A 16392-nucleotide genomic window follows, 5' to 3' on the forward strand; every position below is an offset into this window, starting at 1 on the left:
ACCAGTCTATAGTCTGGATTATAGACCAGTCTATAGTCTGGATTATAGACCAGTCTATAGTCTGGATTATAGACCAGTCTATAGTCTGGATTATAGACCAGTCTATAGTATGGATTATAGACCAGTCTATAGTCTGGATTTTAGAACAGTTTATAGTCTAGATTATAGAACAGTTTATAGTCTGGATTATAGAACAGTTTATAGTCTAGATTATAGAACAGTTTATAGTCTGGATTATAGACCAGTCTATAGTCTGGATTATAGACCAGTCTATAGTCTGGATTATACACCAGTCTATAGTCTGGATTATAGACCAGTCTATAGTCTGGAATATAGACCAGTCTATAGTATGGATTATAGAACAGTTTATAGTCTGGACTATATAGTCTGGATTATAGCTCAGTCTGAAGTCTGAATTACAGACCAGTCTATAGTCTGGATTTTAGACCAGTCTACAGTCTATATTAAAGACTAAATTGTACACAAATCAGACTATATACAATTCTACTATCTGAACCTAAAATCTGTCAGGACTGCAGATCTGTCAATGATGCAAAAGATGTAATCAACTTCACTGTTGATGGCAACGAATTGTATACAAAAAAACTGTGTATAAACTAATTGAAAATGTTAAAGGAAAAAAAACACAATAAAGTGTAGTAGTAAAAATTACAGTATATTTTATATTGTTGTAATTATTGTTCAATATTTTTTCCTTTATACTTTTATAAATTGTTAAAGCTGTTCGTTCCACCATTCCTGCAAGCAGGAGATTGCATTTGCTGCTGCTGTTGACGGAGGATACTACTAAAGATATGCTTTAGCGTTCTTTTTCAATCTCAATCACGACAAATGCGCTTTGTTGGTGGTTCTGTATCATTGTTGGCCATCGATTGCAACATGTTACAGTTGGTATGGTTACCGAACAAGGTGAGCAATAATGCTACACCATAACCAGTAGCACGTTCACCCTGTAAAGAGAAATAATCAAAGAAAGAAAATTACAAAACAAAAAAGAAAAGAAATATTTATATTGAAAAGAACATGATAAATATTAGATGATACAAAATAAATTAGAATATAATACACATAGAAGAAATAGGGAAATAGGATGTATGGTGTTGCAGTTGCTCTATATCTACTATATATAATGTAGTCCATTAAATAACCAAATTAAGGTGGATCGATTAATTTTATTCAAATGAATATTACATTTTTTAATTTGATTAATTCGGATATATTTTTAACTTTACTGCTATGCATTTAACATACTAAGGGCGAGTTTTTTACTACTCTGTTAAACTAGGTTTAACCTGCTGTACGATTGTGTATTTCAGTTATAGATTTAAGATCAGTTAACTTTGTTAGTATAGCCAACTTAAACAATGAACAGCTGTTTTATGCAAATAATACTATTGTAAAATGAAAAATTTAGAAAAAAGAACAAAGTAAACTTTTGTGTTTTAGCTTTTCTTCTTTCAGATTTATTATTTGATTGCTTTTATTGATTGTGTAAGGGCGGGTTTCTTACTACTCAGTTAAACTAGGCTTAACTTGCTGTTAGATTAAACTCTGAACAAATTTAGGCGGATGATTATGTTTTTCAGTTTTGGATTAAGCTCAGCAGTTTTTTGCAAATAATACTTTTGTAAAATGAAAAATTTAAATGTAAATGAAAAAATGTTAAATAAACATTTAAAACAATAATAAATAAAACAAAACAAATCAGAAAATTGCAATTTACATAAAATATTAAGTTTTTGTTCTTCCGAAATCATTGTTTTATTGTTTTTGTTAATTGTGTTTTCCCACTTATAACTTAAGTTTAATTGGCCAAAAACACTCAGTCAAACTAAGATAATAAGTAACATTACTGTTTACTGAAAAACACAAAACATACATAGAACTAGGTTTAAACAAAGAATGTAGATTATCTTTATCTGAAAAACACGCCCTAAGATAATAAGTAACGTGTTACTGATTACTCAAAAACACAAAACATAGATTAAACTAGGTTTAAACAAAGAATGAAGATTATCTTCATCAGAAAAATATTAAATATTATTCGATTTAAATGTACGAAAGGTGGAATCTGCGGTTCTAAGTAATTATCATTACTGGGGATAAATTTGCATTACAACAATGCAAAGCTGAATTTATTTAAAGCTCCAAGATAATACTAAGGTACTATCGGATATCCAACACGAAAATCAAAATTTATTCTGACAGCCAAGATGATATCAAATTTCTAATATCTGTATACTCTTCAATGCCAGGCGTCTCTCAATGAGATGGCGAGATATTTAAGAACAACCCTCGTTTGGGTGAAATGACTTGGGGATATAATTGCCAACATCACTGCTGATATCTTGGCGAAAGCTAGTACGAGGTTGTACTAAATATAGACCGGTTCTGCCGCATCCCTTTTGCGGCCATTAAGAAACTAATATATGACTTTTGTTTTAGCTCAGCTTAAGACCAGGGGTCACAGAAGCATACTTGTTAGTCTTATATTAGGACTAAGCAGATTAGATCTGAGTGCTCTTTTATAAATTCTTATTGGTCATTCCAAGTTCGAAATCTATTGAAGACGCATTGGTCTTCGCTACAATGACTTTTGTAGGAGCTGTTAAAATGAAGAGAAGTAAGAAACAATAACTCTTTTTTTTGTAAGTGTTCGGTCATTGAACCGATTTGACACCAGGCGACCTCAACGTATTCTGACATTCCTAAAATTGTGTGTAATTAATCATACACTATGATCTCGACTCTTCTATGAACTCGTTAACATCTCTATTATTCACTCCTTTCCTATATCATCTTAACTGTCGTTATCTCTATTTTACCTACCAAATATGTTTTCTTCTCTTGTTTCTTTACAGACGTTACAAAGGAACCCAACAGACTGCTGAACTTTAAAACTTGAAGGTTTTACACTGCATTTGTTAAGAAGTTTTTTTGTCGCCCGATATCGAGCATAGACTTCCTCCGTTAGACTACTACTTGTTTTAATTCATCTAGAAAGCTCTCACTAAAATACGCTAATTGATCAAGGTCGAAAATTGAAAGTACACGATCGAAACCTCCTTTCAATGGAACAAAAACTATGTAAGAAGCCTGCATACATATGTAATAAAGTACTTACACAATGAACTGGTGTTGCCATATCAACATGCATCCAAACTCCTGGATAATCAAAGCCTAGATGAGCGCCGACGAAAAGACCAGCACAGGAAGACTGAGCATTGCTGCGATCCTGAAATAAAAATAAAGAAAAATAATTATTTAAAATGATATTTAAATTATATACAACAAAACAAAAAAGACCATTTAAAATTTTGCGTTTCAGGTGACGATATGTATGTTGCACAAAATTTCAACTTAATTACATACTTCAATACTAGTGAAACTAAATATATATTGCGAAGAACAAAATGTAAACACACAAATGTACAAAATTCCTACAATTTTGAATATTTCATGAATACAATGATTGAACAGTATTATTATCAATTTCAAATGGTGAGTAGTTCTAAGTGTTAATTTAAAGATATTTTAAATTACCGTATGTACACTGAAAATAATCCATGCTCAACTTTACGAAAAAAAATTTCGTAACTCCTATTTTCGTAATATTTACAAAAATTTCGTGTATAATACGAAATATTATTTAATAAAACCCTTTTCTATTTTTACGAAAGTACGAAAACCTATCGTAATATTTGTTTCTTCAATTTTAGCGAAATTAAACATACAACCTACAACATTTTTATAAAATTTAAGATAAAGTATAATATTATTCTCGAATTATTTTCATAAAAAAAAAATTGAAAATTCGTGTGGAGAATAATTTTGAACTAAAATTAGAAAATTTATTTTAAAATGAACAAGAATGTTTGAATAAATTAATATTTCGTAAATTTTACCATATTTATTCAAAATTCCCTTTTTTCAATTTATGTAAATTAATTTTTCCAAGAATATTTTGCATTATACTAAAATATTTCCTACAATTTCGTATATATTACGAAAGAATTTCGTGGTGCGAAACAACGAACGATTCGTACAATGTACAACATTTTTCGTATATATTAGGCATGGATTTTTTTTTCAGTGTATGTAAATTCCTATTAATATTAAACGATTATGACAGACCCCCTTTTCCCCTGGCTATTATTTACTTAAGATGTTATTAATCAGCCTTAGTTATTTTTGTACACATATGTATTTTATCCAACAAACATACATACATACATACATACATACATACATACATACATACATACATATGTGTAATATAGTTAAGAAATTATGGCGATATAAGCTTAAATTGTAATTAAAATCATCATATTAACAGTCGAAAGCGGCAAATTTACGACCATAATTAATTAATTAGTGCAACGAACAAATGCGTGGTATATTTAATTATAGAATGTTTGCCAAAATTTATATCAAATTTTAAATATAGACATAATACTAATGATTATGTATATTACACAGGACAACAATACAAATAAACTCGTTATCCTTATACCAGGGTATTTTTACGTAAGGGCCATTAAGTTTGAAAAGTTAGAAACTTTAAATAAGATTTTAATGTAATCTATGAAAAATTTTAATAAATCTAATAGTTTACCAGATATACGAAATTTTGTATTTAATTCACATGGAAAGTAACAAGCCCCCCATTGAAAGTCAGCCCGTTATTATCTTAATGTTTACAGCAGAGAAGATCAATTTTGCCATTACATAGCACGCGTGATAGGGTAAGAAAATTTTGCTGACGCGTCATGACGCTAAGTTTTTACACATACACTATAGTTTTAATTCTTTTTCTTTTTAAAATGAGCAATATCAGTTGGTTTGCTCTCAACCTGAAAAAGAAAATCAAATCAGTTGCTGATAAGCACTTGCCGAAACAAGGTCAGTGCGCGGCGTTTTTAAAATACACACAGAAATACAACAACAAAATTTTGAGAAAGCCGAATTAATGTAAGAGAACATGAGAGAAAAGTTGATAGTTTTTTTATATATAGACTTTGATATACGATGGCTGTCAAAATCCATAATAAATATTTGACAGTTAGCATATAATTTATAGTTTGTAGTCATTTTATTAGTATACTTTTAATTTGAATGGAATTCTGGTTTCCGCTGCTTTACCAACACAAATAAAACTATGATAGTCTATAGTAGTATGTGTTTGAGCAACACTGGTTTACAGGAACGAAAAAGTTTTTCATGTTTTTCAAGTAGGCCTAATAGTTTCTCATATATATCTACGTATTTTTCTTTTACATTATGTGGAGCCTTTAAGTCCACTTAGATGAAAGTTGGCCCTTTTTTCTCTAAAATATTTAGGTGAATAGTAAAGATCTTCATGCGATATTTGAAAGTTTAACTTCAGATAAATGAATTATTTTTAATTTATAGGGGAGGTGTCGCTTCCCCCATTGGTAGTCCGCCAATTTAATACCTAAAATATTTACGTGGATTTAAAAGTTCTTCGTGCACAATTCGAACATTCTAATTGTAACAGTTTCTAAGATAAATGAATTTTTTATTAGTTAGTTAGTTCGCTGGCTAGTTAGCTAGTTAGTTTGTTTGTATGTTTGTTAGTTAGTTAGTTAGTTAGTTAGTTAGTTAGTTAGTTAGTTAGTTAGTTAGTTAGTTAGTTAGTTAGTTAGTTAGTTAGATAGTTCGCTAGCTAGTTAGTTTGTTTGTAAGTTAGTTAGTTTGTCAGTTAGTTAGTTGGTTATTTAGTTAGTTAGTTAGTTAGTTAGTTAGTTAGTTAGTTACTTAGTTAGTTAGTTAGTTAGTTAGTTAGTTAGTTAGTTAGTTAGTTACTTAGTTACTTAGTTAGTTAGTTAGTTAGTTAGTTAGTTAGTTAGTTTGTTAGTGAGTTAGTTAGTTAGTTACTTAGTTAGTTAGTTAGTTAGTTAGTTAGTTAGTTAGTTAGTTAGTTAGTTAGTTAGTTAGTTAGTAAGTTAGTTAGTTAGTTAGTTAGTTAGTTAGTTAGTTAGTTAGTTAGTTAGTTAGTTAGTTAGTTACTTAGTTAGTTAGTTAGTTAGTTAGTTAGTTAGTTAGTTACTTAGTTAGTTACTTAGTTAGTTAGTTGGCAGGCTAGTTAGCTAGTTAGTTTGTTTGTATGTTAGTTAGTTAGTTAGTTAGTTAGTTAGTTAGTTAGTTAGTTAGTTAGTTAGTTAGTTAGTTAGTTAGTTAGTGAAGTGAAGTGAGAAGCATTCAATTAAACTCAATTTTTAACCAATACCACAAATACAAAAATAACTTTTCACAAAAAATAAATGTCAAATGTCAATTTATGTAAAGAAAATCGAATCCATGTTTTTAAAATTAACCTTTAACGTATTTATATTTTAAAATTCTTTTCTCTATTACAAAATTACATTTATGTTAATGTATTTATGACTATGTAAATAGAAACTTTTAACTCTTCTTAAATCGCATATTAATATAATAATAATGTTTACAATAATCTTATGCAAATTGCGTTTTTGTTGTTATTGCTGTGTTGTCGTTATATTGTTATTGTATTATCTCAGTTTGAGTACGACGAACAATGTATGAGTGGCCGTATGTTTGACAATTAAGTTACAATATTGAATTGATTTTAGACACTCGAAGGCAAATGAAACATCGAATACACATTAAGTTAAAGTACTCTCAGACTCTGGTGATGGTTGTTAGTTGTTTACAGCCCCACCCCCCAGTACAGCCCACACATAACTGGCTACACTTCGGTCTGCCTGCCTATACATATAGTATGTATATCGAGTCTATTTATCGTTGATGATGCTCTATGGTTTTCAAAATGTTTTAGTTGTTGTTATTGTTTATTTAGTTGTTATTGTTGTTGTATGATATAAATGCTAATAAGCCAGATAGATAGATAGATTTATTTACGAGACATCAAAACATTGTTTATTTGACAATCAATTTATGATTTTAATTGTCAATATGTCAACAAAAGTTTAGCATAATTGATGAGTGAAGGGTAAAGAGAGGAACGAAAAAACGCATAACTGATTAAACAATAACAATTTAAATTTATTTAATCACTTTCTCAAATTCTGTAGATGTCCACATTTCGGAAATGGAAGTGTATTATCGATCTAAGGGTTCCGTTTACAAAGAAATAAGTTTGTAAATTTACATGATAGGACTTAGAATTTCGGAGGACTTTTACTTGTTTCCTTTTTTAACCGACCCTGAAGTCATATTCAAATTATAACAATAGTTGATGTACGAATAAATTTATTGAAATTGTTGTGAATTTAAATTAAGTTCGAGTATGAGAATGAAAAAGAGTGAGTAATTTAATGTTGTAAATTAATGTTTAGGTGATACTACTCAATTTTAAAACAAATGACTACTAAAGCATCCCATTTATTCATAACTAGGTATTGCACAAAAAAAAAATCAAATTGCAACAACTTTATATAAATCTCAAAACAACATTTGGTCATCAATTTATTTGCACAATAATTGAATGGATTTGATGAGCTTGACATACATGCAAACAATAACACACATACACACATAAGTTAATACAAAATTCAATTGCAATAAAATGTTTGCAATTTCATTGTAACTCTGTAGATATGTATGTATTCTATTTATGTATGTGTGAGAAAGGGTATATGTATTTGTTAATGTAAGAGGAATGTTTATAGTATTGTACACACACATATGTATGTATGTACAATGTTGCAATTGTATAAAATGTGCTTGTTGCCTTATGAGTGTGAGTGCGTAAATTCAGAGATATTTTTAATAGGATTTATATGAAATATTCTATGATTGATTTAAGTATGTACGTATGTATGTTTGTATAATATTTATTGTAGTGTATTGCAAGTATTTGTATAAATAATTAAACCCAATGGTTCTTTTTTATACAGAAATTGATATGAAAATTTTAGTAATAAGGGCAATTTTGAGAAACTTTCGACATTCGGTTTTAATAAAGTTAACAGTCAGATTTTTGCTGGTATGGTCGACCATATGAAAGCAAATGAACTAGTTAACTAACTAACTAACTAACTAACTAACTAACTAACTAAATAACTAATTAACTAAATAACTAAATAACTAAATAACTAAATAACTAAACAACTAAATAACTAAATAACTAAATAACTAAATAACTAAATAACTAAATAACTAAATAACTAAATAACTAAATAACTAAATAACTAAATAACTAAATAAATAAATAACTAAATAACTAAATAACTAAATAACTAAATAACTAAATAACTAAATAACTAAATAACTAAATAACTAAATAACCAAATAACTAAATAACTAAATAACTAAATAACTAAATAACTAAATAACTAAATAACTAAATAATTAAATAACTAAATAACTAACTAAATAACTTACTAACTAACTAACTAGCTAACTCACTAATTAACTAACTAACTAAAGAACTAACTAAATAAGTAACTACCTAAATGAGTAACTAACTACCTAAGTAGCTAACTACCTAAGTAACTAACTATATAACAAACCAACTATATAACTAAGTAACTAACTATATAACTAACAAACTATATAACTAACTAACAGTCGGAAGGACTCATAGCCATGGATTAATATTGCGATCTGGAGTGTATTCTAGTAAACGTAGAGACTTGCGTCTATTCCAGAATGATCGTTATTATTTTAAGTGCAAGTACACTTTTAATCTCTTAAAACATTTTTGTCTCACCAAAAACTCTTGCAGTCAATAATGAAAAACCTAATCCCCTCTAATCTTTCACAGAGAAAGTACTTTACCTAAATTGATCATACAACAATACGACACACAATATACATACGACAATCACATTTCATGTATATACCCAGCAAAAATAAAACGAATTACTTCCAAAAGAATAACATTTATCACCACTTCAAAAGTAGCACTAAGTGATTTTTTTAAATTTCTGTGGAAGTTTGACGTTTATTGACGTCCAAAGAAGCGAAAAGCATCCAATTTTTAAATTTAATTTATATTTGTTTGAACTGAAATCTTCTGAATTAAACCAATTTTATTTTAGAGTTATGTGATAAATGCGTGTAATTTATTAATATTATTTGAGTCAAATTAGTTGTATTCTATTATACAACAATTTCACGTTTCTAAGAACTTCTAAAAAAAGAACATTTAAATTACTTTCTGAGAATCTGAAGTCATTCTCAGTAAGTAATTTTTATGTTTAATTCAGAAGAATTTTAAAATCATTACTTCTTCAGTTCTTTTTTAGTACTGCCATGGAGTTAATAAAACTTCTTTTTCGCTTCTTTGTAAGTTCTTGTTTTGTTGGGATATTTTGACAAAATATCTTAAAGTATCTTATATTCTAAACTAAAATGTCATTAATAATTTATATTGCTAGCTCTATGTTCACATTTGCAAATTGGGTTGCAAAAAAAAGGATAAATTGTTACATAAAGTTTTTACCGTATGTCATTGATTTTATTACAATTGTTACTGTATGTCTGCATTTTTTATGATTTTGTTTATTTATTTCTATGGTCAATATGTTCTAAAGCATACAAGTACATATAGACATAAAAACATTTGATCAAATATGAATGAAAGGACTAAGTGGAACCAAAAAAATAAATTCCAAAAAAATCAGCTATGTTATTTAATATTTCTCTGTAAGCAATTTGTTAAAATATAATAATATATACTTTTGTTAAAAAAGCATAATTGTTTTAATTTTTATTAAAATCCTCGAATAACTAATCACAGTCCTTGCAAAACTCATCCATCAATTTATAACAATGCGATCATCCATATCGATTGTTTACTATAATTTTCTACTATTTACCATACAATTCATGAACATTTGATTTCATTTATTTATTTTTTTATTTTTTGTCTGTAACATCTATCTATCTACGTAACAGCCAAACTATGAATGAGTTAGTTGTCATATATTGTTCTCATGTGTATAAATTTTTATTGTTTTTACAACATTTAAGTTGGGCATTTATTTTTATTGCAAATTATCAATTTATACTTCAAAATTAAGTCAATGTTGCATTAAAAATAGTAAAATTTTATTGTTGATATAGTATAATTTTGCCTTAATTCTATGGAGAATATTTTGAATTTATGTATGGATGTTTAAATTTAGCATGAAAAATATTGAAGCTTAAATAAGCTTATTTTAGCTGTAAAACCTTTTGGGTTTCAATTAACGTATATATTGAAAATTGAAACATGGTTTGAAAAAAATTTTAAAAATTTACTATCGCAGATTTACTATAAAAAGAAAACTAATCGTAAAATGTGTCCGTTATAAAGCAAATAATTGTAAATTTTCTATTGCAGATTTACTTTTTCAAAAAATAAAAACTGATCGCTAATTTTCTACATATGTGAAACTGATCGGAAAATTTTCAATCAAAGAAAATGTATCTCAAATTTTGTAAAGTATAAATAAATCTGCATATTTTGTTTAAAAAAAGGGATCAAAAATATTCTATTAAAGAATTTTTTTTAAGAAAATTGATCGCAAACTTGATCAGATCCTTTCTATGGAGTGAAACTAAAAAATGTTCGAAAAAACTCATTTTTTATTAAAAGAAAATTTTTTGCAATTTATCTAATAGAAGAAAATTGATCGTACTATTAAATTAAAAATTAAAGTGATTTTCTTTAAATTTTAGAGATTTTCTATAAATATAAATATTTAAAAAAGAGAAAATTATAGAAAATTTTCTAAAAAAATATATATAAAAAATTATCGCATATTTTCTATGAAAATTTATCGTAAATTTTCTATTAAAAAAAATTTATCCTATATTTTGTATATACATTTATATATTTATAAAAAATATAGGATCAATTTTTTTAATAGAAAATTTACGATAAATTTTCATAGAAAATATGCGATCATTTTTTATATATACTTTTTTTAGAAAATTGATTACAGATTTCTTATGTACAGATAACTAGATCGCAAATTTTTTTATAAATAGAAACTTGATTACAGATTTCTAATATTTTCTATTGAAAGAAAATTTATATCGCGAATTTTCTTTAAACACAAAACTGATCGCAAAGTCTTGTTTCAAAAAAGTGAATTGTTGTCCGATTTTTCTAATGCAATTTAACTTTTTAAAGAAAATCGATCTTAAACTTTTCATTAAAAGGAAAATTAATCGCAGACTCTTATATACCCACCATAAACCTCGTTTGACTCGAATGAAACTTATGTAGAATTTCATCTATATACTCGTATTTTTAGGCCAATTATAAACGTTAAAGTAATTTTCTGAAGGAAACCTTTTATAGGGGGTAGGGTCAATTATGGGACGATCCTCATAAAATTTGGTTCGCATTGAATTTATTTGTTAATGAGCGTTGCAGTCATTTTCTGAAGGGGACCTTATATAGGGGGTAGGGTCAATCATGGACCGATAGATTTTGACTCGTATAAATCTTACTTATGTCGAATTTCACCTATATACTAGTATTTTTAAGCCAGTAATGAGCGTTAAAGTCATTTTCTGAAGGGGACCTTATATGGGGGGTAGGGTCAATTATGGACCGATCCTCATAAAATTTTGCATTGTGATTTTGAATCATAAGAAACTTACTTATGTCGAATTTCATCGCTATATTCGTATTTTCAAATAAGTTATGACTGTTAAAGCTGCTTTTCTAAGGGCCACTTGTATGGGAGCTATTCGAAAACGTAGACCGATATTGCCCATTTTCAATAGCAAGCAAACCTTACCTATAAGAAATATTTATGTGAAATTTCAGCCCTCTAGCTCTTTGCATTCGGACTCCATTGTGCTTTCAATAGACAGACGGACTGACAGACATGGCTAGATCGTCTTAGAATTTTATGAGGACCCAGAATATAAATACTTTTGTGGGTCTATGACCAATATTTCGATGTGTTACAAACAGAATGACAAAATCAATATACCCTTCATCTTTTTTGATGGTGGTTATAAAAATAATGGAAATGTCTTAAAAATACTAATAAAAAATGTCAGATTTTCTATAAAATGAAAAGTGATCGCAAATCAATTTATGGACGAATAAAAAGACTTTATGTGGGAGCTGGAGGCAAATACAATCCGATCCCGATTTAATGAATTGATATATATTTGTATAATATTTATTTGTACTAAATTTCATTGCGTTATATTTGTTTATAAGTGAATTTATGACATGTAAGTAATTTTTTGAAGGGGACTTTGGGACCTGATTTGACAAGATTATCTAGCCTTGTATAAACCCAGGAAAAACTTACATTGCAAAGTATTGAGTTACATTTTTTCACTACCTCTTCATTAGCATTTTAAGTCATTATTTTAACATTTTTTCATTGTAGGCAAGTACTTCCACGCTCGTTTACAAGTAGGGAGTTATAGAAGTACTTCCAATTTCTCTTACATAGAAGTTGTTTTGTTTTTTATAACAAAAAGGACGAACAAGAATGCGAACCAGGGACATCGGATGCTTTTATAACAGATTAAAAGAATATCATTACTAGATTACTTTTAAGTAACTGGTTTTGTATGTACAACCCATTAACTAGTTTTTGATGGATAAACTAAATTGAACATCTTTTTATAAAGTTACAAGTATATTTTACATAATTATAAGCTCCAAAGAAATCTTCTTTGGGGTCTGTTGTATGGGGACATGGTGAAATAATAGACCGATTTTAACCATTTTCAAAAGGTTTCGTCAATTGTTCTTGAAAATTTGGACATGTATCTAAACCGTTTCGTATAATTTAAGGACGATTGTTTTTGTCCCTTCTCAACTAAAGCGGTGTAGGGTTTAAATAATGCCCTGCCCCATTTTTGCTCCATTATGTCGCAATTTTCTTGATTTTTAACAAAAGTTATTAAACAAAATCCTTCAATTAAATCTTAAATCTAAGCAAAATGTTTTTGCTTTAACATTTATATTTAATCAATAGAATTGATTATAATAATGTAAAATTAAATATTACAAAAAACAACAAAACATTCAACAAAAAGAAAATCAACATGACGTTTTAGTTCAACGCCTCCTCTCTAAGCGTAGAGGAAGAAATATTAAATAACTGGGAAAGTACTTACAACAAAATACTAATTTTTATTAAATATTTATCCAAACAACTTACTGAGAGGTAACGGTAAGCAACAATGCCAAACAATACAATTTCCGTTTCCCTTGTCATGTTATTTTTTTTGTTTGTACTTTTTTAGCGCGGTTTTCTTTTTTTTTTAATGGAGAGAAAAAAAGGGAAAAAGGTACTTGTTACATTTCCGTTTTTATAAGAAAAATGGCATGTTCAGGTATAAAGAATTACTTCAATATATTACATACATACCATGTAAAAAAAATGTACATGTTTAGTTACATGTGAGGAAAGAAAATGTATTCAAACATACACTTAAATCGTTAAATAAAATGTAAATGTATGAGAATAACAAGAAACAAGGTTTTGTTGCCATGAATATATTCAGTTATTTTTTTTCTTGAGCTTATTTTATTATCAATTTTTGTCGGAAGTAAAGAAGGTAAAATTCTGTGGCAAGACATGATGTTGTTGTAAAGTAAAACTGAGGTGTGATTATGGTAATATCTCCCTATTCAGAGCATCCTTATGTGTGAACGCAGTCCCCTGCAACAGTTATTTGCGATTCCTTGTTGGCAGTACCTGTTTGTTCCTCATTTTTTCTGCGGTTTTATTTTTATACGTATTTGTATTTACACATACATACATGGATAATTGTGTATATGTTTTCGTATTTGTTGCGTCTATAGGAAAATGTTATGTTGCAACCATACCATTTAAAGAATATGAAAACATCTACATGTTTTAATATTAAGACTAAGGACTGAGTTTAGTTAATATTGAAGTTTTATATTTTTTATATAATTTTTTATTTAAATTTCTAGATTTTCTAGTTACCTATATAATATCATATATATACCTTCAGTCCTTAACATACCGGTTATTGTTGTTGTATTTGTCTGTTACTTGAGCGTATAATATTTGCAATAATTTATATAATAGCTTATAACGTTTCCGTTTCCTTTAACACGTGAGAGGAGTTTGTTTGTGTGTGGTAAAGATAACAAAGGTATTTAATATCATGTTGTTCATTTAAAGGTAGCAACAAAACAACAAAAACAACAAACATTTTCATAAGAAATGAATCCTTACATTAGAAAATCGACACAAATAAAGAAAATCAGATTAAAGTAAGAGGTTGGTGCAGGGAAATTGATATAAAGAGTTATTACAAAATTATTTTTGATTAATTTTTTTCCTGAAAACTGTACTGCTGTACTAGGTTTAAGTTGTTATTGTTTAATAACGATTTCTTTTGAGATCTTCTCTTTATTATGTTATTAGATGTACTTTCGAGAAATTTCCATCGAATTTTGGTCCTTATTAGCCCAGCAAAAAAAAAAGAACTTTCAAAGAATCGAAAAAGAAGTAGAATTTACTTCATGGAAGTACAGAAAATGATCTGAAGAAGTGATGATTTTTACACATGCTTGTCATAGGATGGATATTCTTTTTATTTGATTCCAAATTCACTACATCTGAAGTCATTCTTAGGAAGATATGATATTTATTAATCAACTCCAAAATAAAATGGGTTTAATATAAAAAATTTCAGTACAAAAAAAATATACCTTCAATTTTAAAGAAATTTGGATTCTTTTCGCTTCTTTTGAAGTTAATGGAAACCACTTCCACAAAAGGTAAACAAATTGACTTAGTGCTACTTTTGAAGTGGTGATAAATGTAATTCTTTTGGAAGTATGTAATTCGTTTAATTTTTTGGGAGACTGGGAGACTGGGAGACTGGAAGACGATCTAGCCATATCCGAGCTGAAAAACTGATATGCATAAGTGTTTTTAGTTTATGCTATTTGTTTGGCATTAAAAATGTCAATATCGGTTCACTTTTTCGTAGCCCACATATAAGGGCCCCTTTAGGAAATGCCTATAAAATTAAATGAAAATGACGCGGATGACTGACATAAAATAGCAATTAAAGGTAATAAGTAAAGAACTCAAATGTTTTTGTAAAATCTTATATGGATCGATCGATAATTAACTCCGTATAAAGATCATTGTAAAAATTACTTTAAGCGATTAAATTCGATACGAACAAGTCTGATGAAAGCTAAATCAATGTGTAAAACTTTACGAGGATCGGTCTATAACTGTCTCTAACCCCATATAAGATCTCTTTTCAGAAAAATGTAAAATTGTATAGAAATTAAAAGACCCCATAATCTTTTCATAAGGATAGGACCATAAATGACCCTACCCTCCAAATAAAATCCTCTCCATAGATTTCATACGTCCATATTCTTGGTTCTTTTTCTAAAACAATGAAACGCAAAGAGCTTTCAAATGAGCACTCTTGTTCTCTTTCTGTTACGCGTACGTATGTTCATACATGTATAAAAAAAAAACAAAACCAGTCGGAGAACTAAATTTTTACTCTCTGTCTTTCGCTGTTCTAAAATGATCTGTGTAGAGAGTGAGAACTTTTATGTACATATACCAGAGATATCTGTTAAAAAGCTATAGGAATGTTGGTTAAAACAAGTTGATTTATTGAAATTCAAATCCCTTCTAAGCTTAAGGTGAAATTCTGAGGCCAAATACTGATTCAGTACAGCTTAATCCTTTAGTATCTGGGTTCAAAATTTTATTGACCTATTGCATTTTTCAGCTAAAGAGTAAGTATTTGGATTCCGAAATTGATATTGTCTATACAAGATCAAAACTTTAGTTTTCATAATAAAGAAAAATAATTGTTTTGATCATTAGATTTGACCTTACCATCTGCTACTGCTGACTTCCTCACTTAAAAGTTAGAAACTAAATTTGAAGAAGATTAATCTTACCGATTTTTACATTTTCTTAAATTTAAATTTCTCATACACTCCTTTAGTTTTACTAACATGGAAGGGGGAGAAAAGACATGATGCTTAACCGAGTTCTAAATATTTTCAAATCATTGATCCTCCAAGTCACTTTACAGTTCCACAATTTACCAAATTTAAGAAATTTTCTTAATAAACTTTAGATTTCCTATACTTTCCCTTAATACTACTTTTCCTTAATAATTAAACTTTAAGACGGTGCTTAAAGTAGTCAATCTCTTAAAGCACTAGCAATGTTATATGTGATCAAAAAAACACGCCTTATATTTCAATTCAAAATATGTACGATTACCACCACTTTGCTTCCATAGTTTATGCACGTTTTCTATACACCTACCACAATGCGTTACTATATTCATTCCCAACAAGTTTAGCACTAAAACAAAAACAACCAAGGATAAACGCAGTTATTTTTACACACATACACATATATATAT

General features: G+C 28.2%; 1 protein-coding gene across 3 annotated transcripts in view; it reads right to left on the reverse strand.

The window, feature by feature from the left end:
- Positions 1-655: 655 nt before the first annotated feature.
- The window catches only part of LOC111681524 (probable aminopeptidase NPEPL1), a 73260-nt gene continuing 57523 nt past the window's right edge, over positions 656-16392 (reverse strand). For all 3 annotated transcript variants that reach the window (XM_046948573.1, XM_046948575.1, XM_023443360.2), the window contains exons 6-7: positions 3146-3256; positions 656-971 (exon numbers count right to left, since the gene is read on the reverse strand). In XM_046948573.1, the coding sequence (XP_046804529.1) occupies positions 840-971; positions 3146-3256 (243 nt within the window). In that variant the 3' untranslated portion in view covers positions 656-839. The remainder of the gene's footprint in view (positions 972-3145; positions 3257-16392) is intronic.

This window comes from Lucilia cuprina, chromosome 4 (genome assembly GCF_022045245.1).
Source record: "Lucilia cuprina isolate Lc7/37 chromosome 4, ASM2204524v1, whole genome shotgun sequence".
Lineage (NCBI taxonomy): Eukaryota > Metazoa > Arthropoda > Insecta > Diptera > Calliphoridae > Lucilia > Lucilia cuprina.